The sequence below is a fragment of the Carlito syrichta genome, unplaced genomic scaffold (assembly GCF_000164805.1).
Source record: "Carlito syrichta isolate Samal-C Ts95f unplaced genomic scaffold, Tarsius_syrichta-2.0.1 Scaffold301878, whole genome shotgun sequence".
Lineage (NCBI taxonomy): Eukaryota > Metazoa > Chordata > Mammalia > Primates > Tarsiidae > Carlito > Carlito syrichta.
In genome coordinates this window covers 99,292-116,368 of record NW_007245974.1, presented here as the reverse complement: position 1 = coordinate 116,368, position 17,077 = coordinate 99,292, and the positions used below count along the sequence as shown (strand labels likewise).

The following is a 17,077-nucleotide window of genomic DNA, read 5'->3' as shown; positions in this document are numbered from 1 at the left end:
GCCCACCCGCACCCCCGCCCTGCGACATCCCTTTCCTCAGCACCCGTAACCACCCAGCACACCGCCAGACGGTCCCGGGACGCGGGAACTCACGTGCCCTCCGTCATGCCCGCGGCCCTGCTCCACTCAGCCTCTGTCAATGCTGCAGGATAAAGCGACCAGATAGCCGCCCGCCCCGCCTCGCCCGGCGCACTGCGCAGGCGCACGCCTCTGCAGACGCGCGCCCAGGTGAGCCGATGCCCGGGCAGCCAATCAGAACGTCGCGAGGGTGAGCCTGGATCACGCCCGGCGCCAGCAGTGGTGGAGAGCGGGCCGCTCCACGCGGCTAGGGGCGGGGCCTGAGGGGGTGGGGCCTAATGAAAGGGGCGGTGCTTGCGGGATGAGGACCGGATCTCCAGCTTGCCCTGAGGAAACGGGTGTCAGCCCGGAGTGCGGAGTCGCGCACGGCACCTTGAGGGGAACGCTGAGGGGTTAGTGAGGAGGGTCCCGCCGGAGGCCAGAAGGAAGAGCAGTCTGGGGAGAGAGGCTTGGTTAAAGGGAGCAGCGAGTGCAAAGGACCGGTGGCAGAGAGGCGCCCTCGTGCTGTTGGAAGCGCCGGGAGCCTGGGAGGAGGGTGAGTGAGGAAGGGGAAAATAGCAGCCTTGAGGTGGGCAGCTGACGGGTGGGGGGGGGCGGCCGAGGTGGGACATCCCTGGAAAGCTGAGCCGCACATAGACTCGATGGTGAAGATGGGGCCGGCGAGCGGGAGGCCGAGGCCCCAAGGCCTGACAAACCACAGGGGCCAAGAGCCCGGCAGCCCGGGTGGGGAGGGCTGCTTTCCAGCCCAAGGCCAAGCGCGGGAGAGCCTCAGCTGCTGACGAGGCCAGGGGCCGGAGCCCGGGAGCGGGAGCGTAGTGTTCCTCAGGAGAAGCTAAAAGTGAAACGCCACTGCGAAGGGAAGAGTGATAGAGGCAGAGTAAGTGACCAAGGACAGCAGGGGTGGGGAGTTGAGGGTGTCTGACTGGAGAAAACATGACTGACATCTGGAGACTGGCCAGAGGTCCTAAGGCAGATGAAAAACCCACAGAAGGCCCCAGCATGTCTTCATCTGCCCCAGGGAAGCCCTGACATCAAATTACCGTTGCTCCCAAGCTAATGAGCGCTTCTGCACCCACCTCTCAAGTGCTTTCCCCATTCCTAACCCTGAAGGGTTATGAACCACAGCAAACAGGAGGGGGAAAGTCGTGGAGGAAAGGGCAAGTGAACAGAAGAAAAAGCACCCACACATACCTTCTCCCTAATAAATAGCGGGGTTTTAGACAAACAAGGACACTCAACTCTTCCTATCCCAATTCAGGAACAAGTGAAGAAGACAGCAGTAAAATGGTGCATATCAAAATACCAGCCTTGCCACAAATAAAAAGCTAGTTTGGAGGCAAGGCTTAGATCTGAAAGCAAGATCTACTGCTTCACCCCTAAATCAGATAAACATATCCCCTAGTCTCTGGCCCAGCTGAACAGCTGCGGCCTCCCAGCCACAGAATTGGACCAAGCACTATGCAGCTGAGTGCCTATGAGAAGACGCCCTTGTCAGCCCACAGACCCCAGAAAGGATACTAAGAGTAGCCTGAGCACAATTGACTCTGTTCTCCCAAATTCACCAATCAAATGAGTCACTCCACTTCCCCAGGAGCAGAAAGAAGCTGGAAGTTTTTCTCCAGGGAAGTCCTTCCATGTAGAAAAATGAAGAATAGGAATAAGGGACTCTAGCTTACATGGAAATCTCAGACTTAGTCTGACAAAAGCTTAGTGAGGAGGAAAGTTTTCAATTGGAGAAGAGTTTGAGTTTTTGATATTTTACAGACTGGTCTTTTTATAAGTAAAATAATAACCCATTGTTTTGTTTTGTTTTTTTGAGTTGGAGTCTCACTCTGTCGCCCATACTGGAGTGCACTGGCCGCTCTACCGCAGACTCGACCTGCTGGGCTCCGGCAATCCTTCCGCCTCAGTCTTCCGAGTAGCTGGAATTACAGGCGTGCACTACCACGCCCGGCTGATTTTTTGATTTATTGTAGAGATGAGGTCTCTCCTGCCCAGGCGGGTCTTGAACCCATGGGCTCAGGCAATCCACTCACCTCAGCCTCCCAAAGGCACGGGATTACAGGCTGAGCCACCGAGCCCGGCTGAACCCATTGTTTTTAATATTCAAGAAGGAAGAGACAAAACTGTAAAGTACACCTGAGAATTCACACAGTTAAGTTTCCAGGGGCAGGCATGGGGAAAAATAATGTTCCTTTATGTTTGCACACTATCAAATCCAGCTTGTTCAATAAACTGGACACAGAAGGCTCTAGGTTTTTGGCTTGGACAACAGGGTATATGGTAGTGTCATTTACTAAAATAGCAAAGATTTGATTGGAAATTTCAACTTAGAATGGGGACATGTTATAACAGAGATGCTTGTTAGACATTCAAATGAAATGTTGAATAGCCTGGCATTCAGGAGAGAAGACAAAGCTAGAGAGAGAAACTTGGGAGTCATCTGCTTTTAGGTGGTGTTTGACATCATGAGCTTGGACAAGATCAACTAGGAAATGAGCATAGCAAAAAGTTCTAGGATGAGCCCTGGTCACCAACATTTTCCACTCTAGAGGAGGAGGAGTGGCCAGAGAGGTGGAAGAAGACCAAGGAAATGTGGAGTCAGGGAAGACAAAGATGTAGTGATCTATGCAGACGCTTTGGAGGGACTGCAAAATAAGGACTGAGAATTGATGATTGGGTGTAATGGAACAATGTATTGATGACTGACAGGAACTATCTCAAGAGACATGGGGAGAAATGCCCAATGGCAGAATTTTAAAAGAAATTTGCAGTTAAACATGGCAGACTGAGCATGTGCATTAACCTTCATTTCCTGCCCAAACCTTACACACATGACATAAAGTAATAAAGGACATAAAAGCCCACAAAGAAAGAATGGGAGAAAAGACACCAGTAAGCAAGAGAGGTCAACAAAATTATAGAGACTGGGAATAAATGAAGAATTTAGCAAGCCAGAGAAAGTTGAAACCTATGCACACATGAGGGGCCCCTCCCAAAAAAACCCAGAATTATTTTTTTGGAGAGTGGGCCCCTGAAGTACAGGCTTCCCCACTAGATAACTGTATTTCCTTGGATGAAAAAGTCCTCAAAGGTAAATATTTTGCTGATGTGGAAGAGGTGAAACAAAAAAATGGCAGACACACTAAAAGGCATGAAAATTGGCAGGTTCAAAAACTTTTGAGCATTGTGAAAAGCCTCTTGATAGATGTATTGCATCAAACAGAGAGTACTTTGAAGTTTAAACATGTAAGAATAAATACACAATTTTTTATAAATAAATTCGGTTTTAGGGAGGTTCTCTCATATGTGGTGAAGCCAACAAGAAAGAGACCATTCTTGCCAAGTGAAGCTCAGGAAGACACAGAAATTGGAAGAACTAGTAGAAAGTCTATGTGAGGAACAGTGTGACCATAGATCTCTTCTACTACCTGGGTGGAAACCTGCGGCAGTTGAGTCAGAGCAGGTATGAACTCCAGCATGAGGCATAACTAAGGGCAGAGGGTTTGAATGAAAGTCTACATTTGTGTGGGAATCCAGTCCCACTTCTCTCAGCCAGACAGCTAGAAGCAGGAGCGGAAGGATTCCTTTGGAGCAACTGGCCCATAAGAAAAGACCTATAAACATTGGCAACTGGTACCCAGAAGAAAAGCAGAGAAACCTATCAGCTGGAAAACTGTGCCTATTGACATAGAGCTTCCAACAGGATCCTCACAGTTCTAGTATCATCATGAGCTGTACATTTGAGGAGTACAGTACAACACTACCTCCACCCATGCAAGTGATCCATCTTAGACATTCAGCCCAGTCAACCCTTTAGGTAATTACAGCCTCAACCAATACCTGATTATAACTGTATGAGATCCCAAAAGAAAGCTGCCCAGCTGAACCCTTCTCAAATTTCAGCTACTATGTTTGGGGTAATTTTCTAAATAGCAGTAAAGAACTAGGAAAAAAGCACTGTGTGCCCAGCATGATAAACTGGGCAGGGGAGAAGGTGTTGGCAACACATCACATTGGGGTAGGTTGTTGAGAAATTTGAGAACACCAGGGATAGAAGTGATCTTAAATTTTTTTTTTTTTTTTTTAGTCAGAGTCACTCTGCTGTCCAGGCTGGAGTGAAGTGGCACACTTACGGCCACCTCAGCCTCGACCTGCTGGGCTCAGGTAATCCTTCTTCCTCAGCCTTTCAAGTAGCTGAAACTACAGGCATGCACCACCACGCTTGGCTTATTTTTTGATTTATTGTAGAGATGAGGTCTCGCCAAGTTGCCCAGGCTGGTCTCGAACCCCTGGGCTCAGGCAGTCCTCTCACCTCTGCCGCAGAAAGTGCTGAGATTACAGGTGTGAGCCACCACGCCCGGCCTTAACAATTTCCAGCAACAAAAACACAAGGGAATGATTTTCAATCTAAAATTCTGTTCATATTCAAATGAGGAATCAAATATAAGAATAGATAAGTTGGGGGGGGACTGTGTTTCTATATTCTCACAACACGCTTTTGACACCAGATGTGGGAGATTTCTCCCCACCAGCAAGCAAGCACTCAGTTCTGCAGCAGGCACTACCTGGTGTCTGCTTCAATTCTGACGCTGTCTACCTGGAGATAGTGTCATATCAAACAAGTTGAGGACTCAGTCTCACATGACTGAGCCCCACTTTCAGTGTCGATCACAAGCCCAAGGTTGTTTTACATGTGTTTCTGACCAGCTTGCTATAGATCAGTTTCCACAACCCCCTCCTTCAGTTCAATTAATTTTCTAGAGTGGCTCCCAGAACTTAGGGTAATACCCATCTATTGCAGAGGGTGAAGGATACAAACATGGTGGGTGCGGTGGCCTAAACCAGTAATTCTAGCACTTTGGGAGGCCGAGACAATAGGGTTGTCAGAGCCCAGGGGTTTGAGACCAGCCTGGGCAACTTGGTAAGACCCCATCTCTACAATAAATCAAGAAAAACTAGTTGGGCATGGTAGTGCACGCCTGTAGTTCCAGCTACTTGCAAGGCTGAGGTGGAAGGATTTCCTGAGCACAGCAAGTCAAATCTGTGGTAGCTGTGACCTTGCTACTGCACTCCAGCCTGGGGTGACACTAAGACACTGACTCAAAAAACCCCAGAAAACAGCCAGATATAAAGATAAACCCACAAGGTGAGGTCTGGAAGGGTCCCAAGCACAGGAGCTTCTATCCCCATGGAGTTGAGGATGCTCCTGGCATATGGATTATGTTCTTGTTCACCTTCCCAGAAGCCCTCTAAGTATTCAGCTATCTACACGCTCTTGTTGAACCCTGTCCTTTTGGGATTTTTTTTGGAGGCTTTATTATATAAGCATGACGACTAACTTAGTGGCTGTTTGTTATCAGATTTCAGCCCTTTTCCCCGCCACGGAGGCTGGGGCCGTGGATGGGCTGAAAGTCCTAAACCTCTAATGATGCCTTGCTCTTCTAGTGTTAACTTGAAAAAAAATCACAAGTTTGTGAATTTATAGAGACTTCATTTCTTACAAGGGGGTTACAGCCTGCAAGGTGGCCATCCTGTAAACTGGAAAGGATAGCCACCTGCCAGTGAAGCCCAGATACGGGCACTCCAGAGGAAGAAGGAGCTTTATGCTGAACAGATTGGCTAAAGATATATACTCAACAGGTTACAGGAGGAGCTATGAATACTTACGAAGGTGGTTCTGGCACATGTATAGAGGAAACGTGCATATAACATATGACCCATGTTCACTTTGGGGTGGACACTTTAAATGCTTTACAGTTAGGTCCTATACATCAGGACACAAAGACATACAAGTTCACGGCATCTGTAAACTGGCCAAAAACAATCTGAGACCAGTGGTTTTTTTTTTTTTTGAGTTTGAGTCTCACTCTGTCGCCCAGGCTTAAGTACAGTGGCACACTCATGGCCACCACAGCCTTGACCTGCTGGATTCAGGTGATTCTTCACCCTCAGCCTTCCAAGTAGCTGGAACTACAGGCATGTGCCACCACATCTGGCTAATTTTTTGATTTATTGTAGAGATGAGGTCTCACCAAATTGCCCACGCTGGTATCAAACCCGTAAGCTCAGGCAATCCTCTCACCTCAGCCAGTCGTCTTATCAGTAGAAAATCATTGAAATCAGTCATTTGACCAATCAAAGTTGTAGTGGAACAGGGGTTTGTTTAGTATCTTTGAACTGAATGAGTTGTAATTGTTTTAATATTGTTACCCTGATGCCAGTGCTTGTTTAGCTACTAGAGGAAAAGAAAAATCTTGTGGCACTTAGATCATAGTTTATTCTTTAGGTGTGGGAGTGTATGTGACTTAACTCTTACCTGTCATGGTTTTAAGTCCTATTTATAATTTGGTTTTATTTCATTTTTTTCAACAGTGTCCTGCTCTGTTGCCCAGTTTGGAGTACAGTGGCATAATCATGCCTCATTATAACCTCAACTGCCTGAGCTCATACAGTCCTCTCGCATCATCCTCCTGAGTAGCTGGGACTATGGCACATGCCACCATGCCTGGTTGGTTTTCATATTTTTTGTAGAGATGGAGTCTTGCTATGTTGCTCAGGCTGGTCTCAAACTACTGGCCTCAAGTAATTCTCCCACCTCAGCCTTCCGAATTGCTGGGATTACAGGCATGAGCTACGGCACCCAGCATTAATTTGTGGTATCTTATTACCACAGAGAGTCTGTTCTGTCAGTCTTATGATCTCTATTTAACATTAATGCTGTTAGTTTTTGTGTCCAAACCACAAAAGAGAGGGTTGTAACAAAGTATGTCTGACCTCCATCCTGTCATGGCTGGGAACTCAGTTCTTAAGTTTTTTTAGTCCAAGGGGGGCGTTTGTTCAGTTGGTGGGAGGCTTAAAATTTTATTTTTAGTTTACACTGATCACCAGTCTCCATTTTGAAGCCTAGGAGCTGCCAGCTATCAGTCAGCTTATTACCCTCCAAAGACATCACTTTAGATATACCAAGGATTCTAGGAGTTGTTTGCCAGAAAACAGGGACAAATACCAAATATATATTTCACAATATGACAGTAGAAATAAAGACATTTTAGATATGCAAGCTCAGGAGGCTACTACAAGATGGGATCTACCAAAATGATAAAGCAAACCAAGGGAAGAGAAGGTATGATTCAGAACCCAGGAAATGTCCAAGATGTGGCAGGAAAAGATGGAGTTCCCAGAGGGTTACCTCCAAAAGAAAAGTGGAGCTAGCTTATTACCTGATACAATGACTGTTTTGAGTCAGCATCTCACTCTGCAGCCCAGGCTCAACTTGCTGGGCTTAGGTGAACCTTCATCCTCAGCCTTCCAAGTAGCTGGAACTACAGACAGAATCCTTATCTCTTTACACTTAGGACAGAGAGTTTTGAGTGAAGTAGTGACAGGAACACAAAACCAAGCAAATGAGAAAACACAGTTATTAAATACAGGAAAAATCAAAAGTTGTATGTAAAGAAAATGTAATCATACACCAATACAGGCAGTGAGCATATAATCATACTGAACTCTGAATGTAGGTTTCAGCCAACATATTAAACTGCTTAGGGGAACTAATAGAAGAGGAAGTATAGGTATGTGTGGGTGATACAAATTCCAAGGATTATCATATAGGAAAAGCTAACTCCTCTTCCATAATAGGAAATCAAAAAAGCCTAAAATCAAGATTAAGAAATCACAGCAGGCTCAGCCTGTAATCCCAGCACTTTGGGAGGCTGAGGCAAGTGAATTGCCTGAGCCCATGGGTTCGAGACCTGCCCAGGCAACTTGGCAAGACCTCATCTCTGCAATAAATAAAAAATTAGCTGGGCGTGGTAGCAAGCATCTGTAGTTCTGGCTTGGAACTTGGAAGGCTGAGGTGGAAGGATCGCCGGAGCCCAGCAGGTCGAGGCTGCGGTGGCCGGGAGCATGCCACTGCACTCTAGTCTGGGTAATAGAGTGAAACTCCAACTCAAAAAAAAAAAAAGAAAGAAAAGAAAAAGAAATCACAGTAAGTCTTTATTGATAAACATAAAATCAATGCCTGGAAAAATCCCTAAGAGTTGAATAGTGTTTGGGGAAGCAGGATTGGTTGGTGGATTTGGTAGATGTGGAATGAGGAGGTTCTCTTCTTAGTTTTCTTAGTGAAATAAAAAGCAAAGTCAGCTTCCCCGCCCATCTCCTGCCCTGTGCTCCGCCCCCGCCTGGAGTCCCCCTTTGCGCGTGGGTGGTGGGTCTTCGCAAACATGGTCGCTCTGGGATCTGTCCTTGGGCTGGTGCTTCCTTCAATCCTGTGTGCGGACAGAAGTGCAGATATTTAATGCTACAAAGGCGTTGTCTAACACTGCTGCCTATCAGTCTGTCCACATCCTCTCTGTCTCTCTCAATCGGGCAGAGCAGGAGCTGAAGGACCTTGTTGCGGTTGACTTGAAATGGTCTAAGCCCACCTCAGGAAACTTAGGCCATGAGTATTTCAAGTACATGTTAGCAGTGTGCTGGCTCTTTGGGTATCTTCTGTATGACACTCTGCATTATCCCATTGGATTAATCTCCTCCAGCTGGAGTGGGACACCCATTGAAGCCTGGTCATCTGGAAGGTCACTGAAAGCCTGTGGGGTTACTAAACAAGGGTCCATTCCATTTGATTCTGTAACTGCTTCCAGTAAGCACTCTGTTCTCTGGAATGCCATGATCCATCCGCTACATAATATGACCCTGAAGTGGGTGGTATGGTACCAGGGGGAGTCTAATATAAATTATAACACAGACCTGTACAATTGCACATTCCCTGCGCTCATTGAAGACTGGCACCAAACCTTCCATCGTGGCTCCCAGGGGCAGACAGAGCGATTCTTCCCATTTGAATTTGTCCAGTTATCTTCATATTTGCCTGAGAACAAATCAGAGGATAGATTTCCCCAGATCCGCTGGCATCAAACAGCAGACTTAGGCTATGTCCCCAGCCTAAAGATACCCAACACTTTTATGGCTGTGGCTATGGACCTCTGTGATAGGGACTCGTCTTTTGGCAGCATTCACCCTCGAGATAAACAGACTGTGACCTATCAGCTACATCTGGGGGCCTGTGCTGTGGCTTATGGTGAGAAGAATTTGGCCTTTCAAGGACCACGGCCTGGGAAGATAGAACTCTTGGCTCACAAGAGGTTGCTTAGCCTCACATGTTACCAGTAAATCCAGTTGCAGAAGAAGGACAACAAGATATTTGAGATCTCATGTTGCAGTGACCATCAATGCAAGTGGCTTCCAGCCCCCATGAACACCTCCTCCACCCAGACCCTGACCTTGATGATCAAATCTTGTCATGGCACTATGGTTGCTGTCCGCTATGCCTGGATCACATGGCCTTGTGAATATAAGAAGTGTCCCCTGTACCACCCTAGCAGTGCCTTGCCAGCCCCTCCCTTCATTGCTTTCATAACAGACCAGGTTTCTGGACATCAGAGCGAGGTTGCCACCTAACAATTGCTATATGATTAGAACTTAGATGTAAGGGTAGGTCCTTTAGCTTTTGACATTTAGGAGTTTAAATGATGACAATTGTTGCTTTTAAGGAAAATTAACAGAAAACCTCATTGAATGACTTCCAGTTAGCACATGGCTATTTCTGTATTCTGAGGTGAACCATGGCTGGTAGCCAACTTGAAATGCTTGCTTTTTGTCTTCTAGTTAGTCTAAAGATCTGTATTGAACTAATTGTGAACCACAGACAAATTGGACCTCAGTGTCATTTACTTCCCTCACATCAATGGGAGTGAAATGTTTAGCACCTTTACCCCTTTTATCCAGAATTTTGGGATCTCAGGGTTGGAAGATTTTATTTATTTTTTATTTATTTATTTTTTTGAGTTGGAGTCTCACTCTGTCGCCCAGACTGGAGTGCAGTGCCCGGTCCCAGCCACCGCAGCCTCGCCTGCTGGGCTCTGGTGATCCTTCCACCTCAGCCTTCCAAGTAGCTAGAACTACAGGCATGAGCTTCCACGCCCGGCTAATTTTTTGATTTATTGTAGGGATGAGGTCTCGCCAATTTGCCAGGCGGGTCTTGAACCCGCGGGCTCAGGCAATCCGCTCACCTTGGCCTCCCAAAGTGCTGGGATTACAGGCTGAGTCACCGAGTCTGGCTGGGTTGGAAGATTTTAAAGACCATGCAGTTGGGCTAGTGTTTATGTTCTCTACAAAATCTCTGAGAAGTGGTTATTGAATCTCTGTATGAAGTTTCTATTCTACTTTCCAATAGTTTTTCCTTATGTGAAATTGAAATCTTTCTCCCATGAAACCATACTACTCTTATCTCTTCAAGCCCAAAACAGTTCTGTTCCTTCAGTCTAAATCATGATAATGTACATGTTTAAAACAAACCAGAACCATGTGCAGGCATTTTGGGAGGTGCTAAGGAAGTGCTTAAGGAATGAAAAGAAAGGGCCAGGTGGTGGTAGCCCAGGAAGGGCACTCAGGCTGCTAGTAACATGAGGGCTGGGAAACACAGGCTTAGGAAAACACGAATGTAGAAGTAACAGAGGCAATGGGTTGTTCAAGTTACATAAAAATCTCAGGATCTTTTTTATTTTTTGATTTGGAGTCTCACTCTGTCACCCAGACTGGAGTGCAATGGCCGCTCCCGGCCACCGCAGCCTCGACCTGCTGGGCTCCGGCTATCCTTCCACCTCAGTCTTCCAAGTAGCCGGAATTACAGGCATGTGCTACCACGCCTGGCTGATTTTTTGATTTATTGTAGAGATGACGTCTCGCTGCCCAGGCGGGTCTTGAACCCGCGGGCTCATGGCAATCCACTCACCTCAGCCTCCCAAAGGCGCGGGATTACAGGCTGAGCCACCGAGCCCGGCTCAGGATCTTTTAAAGGTAAAAGTTTCACTAAGGATAATCCTTAGAGAAAAAAAGTGAGGCCAAATGCTAATGATAAGCATATAGAAAAAATAAAGCATATAGAATAATACAGATGAGATAAATGTGAAAGAGGCCTGTTGTGTTTACTATTACAAATCTTTTTTTTCCCCCACCTTTAAGCAGACAGGACTGTCCTCATTGTTTATTGATGGGGCTTTTACAAAAGAAACTTGGGTTAGCATAGTGGTGCAGCTGCAGAGTGTTGTGCCTCCTCCTGGCAGCGTGCTGGGAGCCACCAATGGTGTGGTGGAACTTGTGGCCCTTCCCAAGGCCATGGCTCTTGCGCCTGGCCGATGTCAGCCCACACATCTGGTGCTTGTGGACTGGCTTGGTGATCCACTGGGTGTCTGGATTTCTTCTGATGGCTTTATGGAATGGATCCATGAGGATAACCTCAAAAAATTTATATGTGGAATCTTCACCAACCCAGTAGGAATTCAGGACTCTTAGAGCCCCACAGTGATGTCCAGCTCGCTCCTTGGCCATGGACTGCAGGCTGCAGGCTAACTTGAACTGGTGATGCTGTGGTGCACAGGCTTGTGCCCTTGGGAACTGGGCATTTGCAGCCGCCCAACGCATGCGGATCCTGTGGATGACGTAACCTTGCTTGGCCTTATAGCCCAGCCTGCACGCCTTGTCTGGCTGCGTGGGGCACGGCCGGCACAGTGCCGAGAGCTAGCGGTGCTGCTGGTAGTGCGCCCGCAGCAGGAAAACACATGACATTCGACAGCTGCTTCCACCACAGCTCCTGGATGTACTTGTAGGCGTCCATCCTGGCTCAACAGTATGGCTGCCACCAGACGGCACTATTACCAATCTTAATGCAGATTGATTGATTAAAAATAGCTAATGGCACTTTTAAATTGTTACCCATTACAAGTTGGAAATAAAAGCATAATCATTAAAAAATAAAAAAAAGCAAAGTCATCATCTAAGAATGTTGGAAGTTTGAAGAGAATAGGAAGACATTAAATAGTATTCCTGGAGAGTCTGGGGGATCTAGATTGTGGTTGGGAGATGCTGAGTGCCAGTTTTAAGATAGGTGGTCTGTTACTACCTCTTTCTGTACACGGCTCAAATTTATCACCTCTCCACACCAACTGCTAGCAAACTCGAGCTTGTGCTCCTTGAATTTTACCTGGATGACTGCAACACCCTTCACTCAAAATTCTTGCCTCAATTGCTGACCTCCCCAACACCATTTTTAAAATAAAATGTGACCAGGTCACTTCTCTGCCTGATCTCCTTCAACAACTGATTTCCATAGCACTCCAAATAAGGCAACAAGGATCTTTGGGGTCTAACCCCGTAGGCCTGTTCCCCTCACTTCCCCATAAAACCAAACTGGTGCCTCCAGGCTTTCATCATGTCGTTTCAGGTACACTGTCCTCAGCTACAACCCTGTACTCCTATCTGGGAATTCTTTTTCCTCCACCTAACCCTACCTCATCCCATTCCCCACCATCTTTCCTTGATACCAGTTCAGACACAGGCCTCCGTGCACACCCTCAGAGAGCAACACATGTATGCATCTCTTGGTTCTAGATGTGAGCTGGGTGGGCCTGACAGGCAGGGGCCCTGTGCCTTATTTATCCCTGCATCACTGATGCCTGGCTCATCAAGGACTGCAAGTTTGCTGAGAGAATGAATCGCCTGTTACACATGGAAATGTAAGCTCCAAACTTCCTCAGAGCATATGTTAGTGGGTGAAAGTCTGAGGAGATCAGGAAAACAGGAGAATACTGAAGACATATCTCACAGGAGGAAATAGCTTTTCATTCTGAAAACTGAGAAAGACCTTACTAGATATTTCAAGTGGTTTATTTGCATGATTAATAATCACATTTCCAACAGTACATCAAGCATCTGAGAATAACATTATTTTGAGTAAACACAGAAACTCTTCTGGTGTCTGACCCCCCACCTCCCGCAAGTCAGGCTGCTCAAATGTCCACCATGTCCAGCAGTGCAGAGAGATGGAGCTCAGAAGCAACTTCCTCTTCCCTCGACCTCTGGATCAGCCTTTCCAGGTACTTCAGCCGTTCGGTCAGAGATGTTCCCGTTGTCTCTGACAGCCGCAATTGCTCCCCTGCCCTTTCATTCTATTTGAATAAAGAAGAAAGTAAAAATTTGGGGGATGTCAATAAACCAAGAGCTATTCTCTGTGAAGTCACGGGATCTGGCTCACGTTAGAAACCTCATCTGGCACCTTTTGGACTCAACAGACCCTCCTCTTGGTATCCATTTTACATCCTTCCAGTCTCTCCTAGCTCATCTATAAAGCTGGTATCATCTGCACATGGACTGTTTCTCTCTGTATTTTATCATGAACAATTCCCAGTGTCAGTCATTTTTATAAAATATCACAGTCATGGGCTGTGAACTATTCTATCACATGAATGTATTGTAATTGTTTAACTAGACTCCCATCTTTGGACATTTAGTTTGCTTCCACTTTTATGCAATATAGTTAATGCTATGAACATTTTTATACATTAATTTTTGGGATGTATAATTTCTTTACAGCAGAATTGGTAAATCAAAGGGTATGAATTTTTTTTTTTTTTTTTTGAGTTGGAGTCTCATTTTGTCGCCCAGACTAGAGTGCAGTGGCACGCTCCCAGCCACTGTAGCCTTGACCTGCTGGGCTCTAGCAATCCTTCTGTCTCAGCCTTCCAAGTAGCCGGAACTACAGGCATGTGCTACCACGCCTGGCTAATTTTTTATTTATTGTAGAGATGTGGTCTCACCAAGTCACCCAGGCGGGTCTTGAACCCATAGGCTCAGGCAATCCACTCACTTAGGCCTCCCAAAGCGCTGGGATTACAGGCTAAGCCACCGAGCCTAGCCCGTATGAATATTTTTAAAGTAGTTACCAAATTGATAAGTGGAAACAATTGCTTTGCTCCCGTTTTTAAAGAGTTTCCTAAAACCAGTCCAGGAGGACGCTTATTGGTCCAGTAATACATATCTGTGATTAAAACTGCTTTTCTTCTTTAACCACTGAAGGAAAGATAGTAAGGTAAAAAGACCTTGGGTCTGGCTTTGAAAAGCAACTCTGGCCACTGACCAGTGACTATTCTTGGGTGAAGCTCTTAATTTCTGTGAGCTTACCTTCCTCATTCATTAATGTTTCTCAGAAAAACTTAATCCCAGAAGGGAGGTAGGCATAATGCCAAGGCTCAGACAATATGTGTTCTATAAACTAGAAGTTGCTGTCATCACTTTTGTTATTCTTGTCAATACCCTCACTATACATGAGCACAAATGACAGGTCTTATTAGTTCTTAAGCATGTTTCAATTCCATTCTTCATATTCTCTATTTATTTCACAAGCAGAAACTCAGAATTAGTTGGGTCTCTGTAACAGTGACATATTGGCCGGGTGCAGTGGCTCAAGCCTATAATCCCGGCACTTTGGGAGGCCAAGGTGAGAGGACTGCCTGAGCCCAGGGGTTCGAGACCAGTCTGGGAAACTTGGCAAGACTTCGTCTCTACAATAAATCAAAAAATTAGTCAGGCATGGTGGTGTGTGCCTGTAGTTCCAGCTACTTGGAAGGCTGAAGCGGAGGAATCACCTAAGCCCAGGAGGTCGAGGCTGGGGTGGCTGTGAGCATGCCACTGCACTCCAGCCTGGATGATAGAGTGAGACTCCAACTCAAAAAAACCAACAATGACATATTAAGTTTTTAAAAAGGTCTAATTTAAGCTAATAATTTACTGGTCATTATAATACATGATGAATCATGACATTACTTTTTTCCCCAACCATTCTCTCAACCTTTACTTCCAATGTAAGTGCCAAATGTATACTCTCTTCTCACCTGCAGGCTAGTAGTTATGGATGTTTTCATAATAGGCTCAATAGTCTGAGGAAGAGACACTAGAGTCTGAGGAAGATAGAGGGGAAGGGAAATTGAATCTGCAAATGTTCTTGAGTCTTCAGACAACCATTGCTCAAGTTGATCTTCAAACCTGTAACAATATGTGATCATAAATTCAGAAACATTTGATCACTGGGAAGCAAAGCATCAACTATCATTCACTACCTTTTGTATATACTTTAATTTTTTTTAACAGCCTTCACTTTTTACTAAAGACAGAACTTTGTTATGACACCAACAGAACATGTACTTTTTTTTTTTTTTAGTTATGAATTTTTTTTTTTTTATTAATCAGTATTTTTTATTATGGTTTTGTGGGGTACAGTTAAGGGTTAGGTGTACAATTACGTTTCATTCAGGCACCCTGTTGATAAGAGGTGTTTTCCCATCCTCCGACAGATATTTGCTACTGTTAATCCCATCCCCCTCCCCCCCATAGTTTCCCAGTACCGTCAGTTCAGAACATGTACTTTTAAGAAATTTAAGCTGGGCTCGGTGGCTCAGCCTGTAATCCCGCGCCTTGGCAGGCTGAGGTAAGTGGATTGCCTGAGCCCGCGGATTCAAGACCTGCCTGAGCAACTTGGTGAGACCTCATCTCTACCATAAATAAAAAAATTAGCCGGGTGTAGTAGCGCGTGCCTGTAGTTCCAGCTACTTGGAAGGCTGAGGTGGAAGGATCTCCAGAGCCCAGCAGGTTGAGGCTGCGGTGGCCGGGAGCGGCCACTGCACTCCAGTCTGGGTGACAGAGTGAGACTCCAACTCAAAAAAAAAAAAAAAGAAATTTAATATCGGCTGGGCTCGGTGGCTCAGCCTATAATCCCAGCCAAGGTGAGTGGACTGTCTGAGCTTGCGGGTTCGAGATCAGCCAAGCAGGCGACGCTGGGGTGGCCTTGGGTGTGCCACTGCACTCCAGCCTGGGTGACAAAGTGAGACTCTAACTAAAAAAAAAAAAAAAAATAGCCAGGCGCAGTAGCACATGCCTGTAGTTCCAGCTACTTGGAAGGCTGAGGCAGAAGGATCGCTGGAGCCCAGCAGGTCGACGCTCAGGTGGCCGTGAGCGTGCCACTACACTCCAGTCTGGGCGATGGAGTAAGATTCCAACTCAAAAAAACAAAACAAAACAGAAGTTTAACATCTTCCCTTTAACTTATAAATCCAATTAATACTTAATGAGAAAGGTGGCATTAGTTCAAAAACAACTGCTTCTATGTGTTATCTAACATTACTTGTAATTCTCTCATTTGGCTTATCTTCTCTATTTGATTTATTTTGGGTTTTACGCATCTATAATTAGTTACTATCTCTTGATAGATTTTCCAAACTTGTAGATTTTGCTACTTATAGTTTAAAATTAACTCAAAATAATATCTCACTGTCACCTAACACTCCAGAGTTGTCTACCTCTCCATACACTTGTCTTTCTAAGAAAAACAATCTCATCTAAAACCATAGACTTGGGTAAATTTCTAAAGTATTAGAAATCAAGACATACTAATTCACTCTTCCAACACATTTATCAAGCCCCTACCAAATGCAAGGGATATAGCACTGAAACAAAATGGACAAGGCCCAGACCTAAGCAGCTTATACTCTAGAGAGGGAAGACAGACAAGGAACATATAAAAAGGGAAACATGGTCTGAAGATGAGAAAGACAAAGCAAAGCCATGGAAATAAGAAGGTGGGGAAAAGGTAAGGAAGGCCTAACTTTGAGCATAGAAATGAAGTGAGTACAATGTCAGCCATGGGGATGCTGGGGTGGGTGGAAGGACTGGAGGGTTCCAGGAAAAAGGAATAGCAAATTCAAGGTCTGTGAGCTGCCCACATGTTCAAGGAAGGAGCAGAGGTCAGAAAGGAAGTGGGGGACAGATCACTCAGGGCCTTAGCCACCCTTATTAAGAGTTTGCCTTTGATTCCAGGTGAAAGAGGGAGCCACTGAGATGCTGTGAGCAAAGGAGTGACCTGACCTCTGTCTTACACTTGCAAAGTAACCACCAGGTCTGCCAAGACTAGAGTACAGCCTACCTCAATAATCTGGTAGGAAGATAGTAGAGCTTGAGCCAAGTGGAAGCCATGGAAGTCATAACAAATGGTTGATTCTGAATTTATTTTTAATAAAGCCAATGAGATTTGTGGATGGACTGGATGGATATGGGAGTATAAGTCCAAACCATTTGGCTCCTGATGGAGCTGCCATCAACAGAGAAGACTGAA

The 17,077-nt window shown here is 45.7% G+C and overlaps 2 protein-coding genes and 2 pseudogenes across 4 annotated transcripts in view; 1 reads left to right on the top strand and 3 right to left on the bottom strand.

Moving 5' to 3' along the window:
• The window catches only part of LSS (lanosterol synthase), a 38,174-nt gene extending 38,048 nt beyond the window's left edge, over positions 1 to 126 (bottom strand). The window contains exon 1 of the mRNA XM_021711137.1: positions 94 to 126. Coding sequence (XP_021566812.1) covers positions 94 to 107 — 14 coding nt within the window. The 5' untranslated portion in view covers positions 108 to 126. The remainder of the gene's footprint in view (positions 1 to 93) is intronic.
• A 253-nt stretch (positions 127 to 379) lies between these two features.
• On the top strand, positions 380 to 9,537 carry LOC103257845 (annotated as a pseudogene).
• Positions 9,538 to 11,115: 1,578 nt separating this feature from the next.
• Positions 11,116 to 11,752, bottom strand: LOC103257844 (annotated as a pseudogene). Its single transcript, XR_002481833.1, has one exon. The product of XR_002481833.1 is annotated as a 60S ribosomal protein L15-like (transcript).
• Positions 11,753 to 12,782: 1,030 nt separating this feature from the next.
• MCM3AP (minichromosome maintenance complex component 3 associated protein) overlaps positions 12,783 to 17,077 on the bottom strand; it is a 53,081-nt gene continuing 48,786 nt past the window's right edge. Inside the window, exons 27-28 of one of the 2 annotated variants that reach the window (XM_008055538.2) lie at positions 14,805 to 14,955; positions 12,783 to 13,082 (exon numbers count right to left, since the gene is read on the bottom strand). In XM_008055538.2, coding sequence (XP_008053729.1) covers positions 12,924 to 13,082; positions 14,805 to 14,955 — 310 coding nt within the window. In that variant the 3' untranslated portion in view covers positions 12,783 to 12,923. Of the gene's footprint in view, positions 13,083 to 14,793; positions 14,956 to 17,077 lie in introns of both variants that reach the window. The other variant, XM_021711136.1, reaches the window with a different exon arrangement.